Source organism: Saccostrea cucullata, unplaced genomic scaffold, assembly GCF_032062105.1.
Source record: "Saccostrea cucullata isolate Sc308-1 unplaced genomic scaffold, CSIRO_AGI_Scuc_v1 ctg9901, whole genome shotgun sequence".
In the NCBI taxonomy this organism is placed as follows: domain Eukaryota; kingdom Metazoa; phylum Mollusca; class Bivalvia; order Ostreida; family Ostreidae; genus Saccostrea; species Saccostrea cuccullata.
Window position 1 is genome coordinate 16,218 of NW_026924526.1, and position 4,053 is coordinate 20,270.

At 35.1% G+C, this 4,053-nt stretch overlaps 1 protein-coding gene and 1 pseudogene across 1 annotated transcript; one reads left to right on the top strand and one right to left on the bottom strand.

Annotated features, from left to right (window-relative positions):
• The first annotated feature begins 339 nt into the window (after positions 1 to 339).
• Positions 340 to 2,013, top strand: LOC134266634 (centrosomal protein of 162 kDa-like). Its single transcript, XM_062748852.1, has 3 exons — positions 340 to 447; positions 1,025 to 1,235; positions 1,946 to 2,013. Exons 1-3 carry the CDS (start codon positions 373 to 375, stop codon positions 2,011 to 2,013), a joined length of 354 nt encoding a protein of 117 aa, XP_062604836.1. The 5' UTR covers positions 340 to 372.
• LOC134266633 (uncharacterized) lies at positions 1,972 to 3,739 on the bottom strand (annotated as a pseudogene).
• Between the last annotated feature and the right edge of the window lie 314 nt (positions 3,740 to 4,053).

The following is a 4,053-nucleotide window of genomic DNA, read 5'->3' on the forward strand; positions in this document are numbered from 1 at the left end:
AACATAATTATTTACAAGATATAAATAACAGGGAAAAGACTGGTGATGTTGAAGATGTTCCTCTGACAAAAGCCAGAGCCATAAAGCCAGACAAGGCAGCCCCTGATATAGACACATCCCTGGGGGTCGGGCAGATAGCAGAACTAGAGGCTGAGTAAGGGGAGCTCAAGGTTTGTCTTATTCTGGTGTCAGTGGTCAAAAATAAAACAAATAAAGTTTTTAAATTCTTTAAGATGTAACTGTTCCTTGTGTGTTATAAAAATGTACAATTGTAAAGCTGTCTTCAATCAATTTTGAACAGAGAAGAGAGACAGTCATATAAAACGTGAGCTAGAGATCTTACAGAGTACTAAAATAGAGTTAGACCAACAGATGGATAAACTGATCAAGGAAAGAGAACTCTTACAAGAAACATTAGAGAAAGCTTCATATCCAGAGGATGTCAGAGTAAGCCACAGTTATCTTCCCTTGATGACATTTTTTTTGTATTTATCAGATAAAAACAATAATGTGCAGAAAATACATGAACATAGTCTAAGAATGCATCATACTCCAATATATTTGGCAATATTCAAGACTTTTTAGAATGGCATTTTCATGGGTTGTCATTGGGTATTACTGGTTTGTAAATCACATTGACTTATCACATAGGAATGTTTTTCTGAAGCTTGGCTAGCACTATAACTTACATCTGTTTCATATTATTCTTTTCAAATTTTTACTTTATCCTTTGGAACTTTTTTATATTTCCAGCATTGTGTTTGATCTGTATTGAATAATTTATTGCAGTGAGGGAGAGTGTTGCCTTCAGGAAATATGATTTTTCACGGGCTAAGAAAACTTCATATCTCCCTCTGACACAATCATGCAATAAATGTTTAATGTATCCGATGATTAGAACATAATTGTAATATCCCTGCCTTCTCCTCTTTTACTGATAGCTGACCTATGCATATACATGAAGTCTGTAGATGTTTTTTAAAGCAAGATATAAGCTACATATATATTCTTTACTTTACTGTAGAGATTAGAAGACAGATATAAAGAGGAAATAGAGAGACTTAACAAGAAGTTAAAGTGGTATGCTGAAAACCAGAAAATGTTGGACCAAGACACCAAGAAAATGAAAGCTAAAGAAGAGGAGATTACTAAGCCAAAGTCTAGGATACAAGAACTTCAGTCTGAGGTGAGTAAACTGAACTCTGTACCAAATGTAACCCCCTCCCCCAACACACGCACACTCACACACACACACACACACACACACACACACACACACACACACCCTCACACACACAAAGTCAATGGTGGAAGAAGCACAGTAGAATAAAGAAAACATTGTTATCTAAATACATAAAGGTACCATACATGTATCATGTGTATAGGCAATGAAATGTACTTTGGAATTGTTCATTCACTCTTCATAAGGCCAACAATAAAGTATGATTTGTTTATTGCATGCATCCCCCCCCCCCCCGATTCTTTAATTTTATTTATTATTTGTAGGGGAAAAATAGATTGTATATCATTTTTAAAGCTTAGGTTTCATCATTTACCACAGTAGATTTCAATTTTTCAAAACATTTAATATCAATTAAATCTGTTAAGCTGTTCTGTATATACTGTATAAACCTGTAAAGAAAATGTAATGGAATTTGTAAGTATTTCAAAATTTTATAAAACCTACCAATCTTTAAAACATAAAAATGTTGGGGTCAAAGTACATGAATCATTCAAATATTTTTTTATGGTTGACTAAGAATTCATTAATAAGCATTTGAAAAATGGAAAAAAAACTAATTCTGTTAAAACTTTATTGATGTATGATAAGCCAGTAGAATTATCATATGAGACATTCCTACATATCTTACATTGATTGTAAATACCGGGTATACTCTACATTTGTTGAATCAATTGATGCAAATTAAGGTATTACATGTATTAGCTTCTTCTATTTACGAGAATCACATCTCCATCAAAGACACATTCTGTAGTAAGAAGCACCATTTTTAATCACAAACAGACATGGTTAAATATTGTTTACATGTATTTGATTTTCTTCACATTTCTAGTGACATGCTCAGCCACAAAGAGGTTGTCTCTGGTATCTACACATAAACCATATGGACGCTCTAGATTAAAGTTATCAATGTATCGGAGGAACTGTCCGTCCTGATCTAGGATGTGGATACGGTTATAGAGACAGTCTGCTGTCAGGATCTGACTCTGGCTGTCTGTTGTGATGCCAACTGGATCAAATGATTCATCGTTAGTAGAGGGATGACCAGTGTATTTAAATCGGAGTTTTCCTGCCTGATTAACCACCACCACTGCACAGGCTCCACTATCAGCCACACAGATATCCAGGTTCCTATTCTCACTGATGTATTTAATGTTATCAGTTGAATACAGAGGGCTACCTTCACTATCAAAATGAATGGTTTGTTTCTCTTTGGAGCCAGAGTAACGGACAACTTTTAATTCTTTGATATCATCATTGTACATGGTAATTAGGAGGTCACCAGAGGAGGTACTACAGGCATTGTAAGGTCTCCACCCCTGTAGTCTGATCACTTCCTGTACCTGGTCATGTTTCACTATGTTTACAGTTCTTGTACCAGGGTCTGTATAAACTAGGTCTCCACTCCTTGTCACTGCTATATCATGTGGTCTGTTCCCTGACTTGGTTTTTATCGACTTCAGTAGTTTGCCCTTGAGGTTGTAGAGTTTCAAAGTTTTGTCATCTTCAGGTATCCAGATTTCTTCATCACTGAGACAGGTAACACTCTCTAGATAATTATACTCAGTATCTATGGTGGTGATGAGCTTTGGTTCATCAAGCAGTGGTTTGACTGGAGGACAGGGTACAGCTTCTGGTGTCTTCATTGTGTAGCCATGTTCTTCTGTTGTAATGGATAATGCTGACAAAGAACCAAACATTTGATGGAGTTGTTCTGTGTTAATCTGATGAGGAGAGAAACTTGGTAATGAAGCATTGATTTTAGGAGGTAAACTTCTGAATTCAGCATTCCTGGATTTATATGCAGAGGAAAGGGAGACATCATTGGAATCCAGTATTTTCTTCAGATCAAGTATATGTTGTTTTGCTTCAGAATTTATTTGTTTGATTTCTTTTTCCTGTTTATTTAGAGCAGCCAGGTGTTTAGTTCTCATCTCATCAATTTCAAATTTCTGTTTGTTAACAATGAAATTAATTTCTCTGTGCCAATCTTCTCCTTGTTTGTTGACAGCTGTTGTCAGTTTCTCAAAATGTTTTTCAAGGTCTGTTTTTTTTTCTCCATATCTCTGCAGAAATTTTTTCATATTTAGGGCATATCAATTTCACCAATTCGTTTACATCTTTTTCTATGGCCTCTTGTCTCGGTATATTTTCCTCCAGTAAATTCAATAAATTATGTCCTTTGTGAATGTTGGATGAAAGACAGAGTGAACAAACAGGAAGGTCACATTCCTTGCAGTGAAGTTCACAAAGTTTTCCAGCATGAGTTAGACATTTAGGTGTAGTTCCCCTTTGTTTGTATGGTACCACTTTATGTTCTTTAGATAAATCAGAGAGATGCTCCCCTACACAGGCTTTACAGAGTTTGACATGACAAAAGTCACAGTACTTTGGAGGAACAGGAGTCTCACACAGGTCACAGCGTAGGACATCTTGGGCACTGAACACTGGGTCCATTGGGAAGGCTTAGGAAGCTGTATGCCTAGGGAAAATGTGAATTTGAATGATAAGAGAAAACAACTAATTAAACTGTTGTGAAATTAAGTAAAACCAGATCATTTTCTATTTAGAAAAGCTAGAGTAAAACTCCTGTTTGAAAATCCTTAGGACATGGCCAATAATAAATGTGATACTAGTATATTGGAGATGAAAAAAATTGCAATTTGAAAAAAATCAAGACTAGCACAAATTTTAATAATGTTTTTAATCTGATTTGCTCCTGATTACAACAGTCAAAATGTATATGTATGGTCATTTATATAAATCTTAAATCTAAAGAATCTTTTTTAAAAAGGGGGATAATACAAAAAATG

Coding starts and splice junctions, on each gene's coding strand:
- LOC134266634 (XM_062748852.1), top strand. CDS start 373: ATGGATAAACTGATCAAGGAAAGAGAACTCTTACAAGAAACATTAGAG. Junction 448..1,024: donor CATATCCAGAGGATGTCAGA/GTAAGCCACAGT, acceptor ACTTTACTGTAG/AGATTAGAAGACAGATATAA. Junction 1,236..1,945: donor AACCCCCTCCCCCAACACAC/GCACACTCACAC, acceptor TACATGTATTAG/CTTCTTCTATTTACGAGAAT.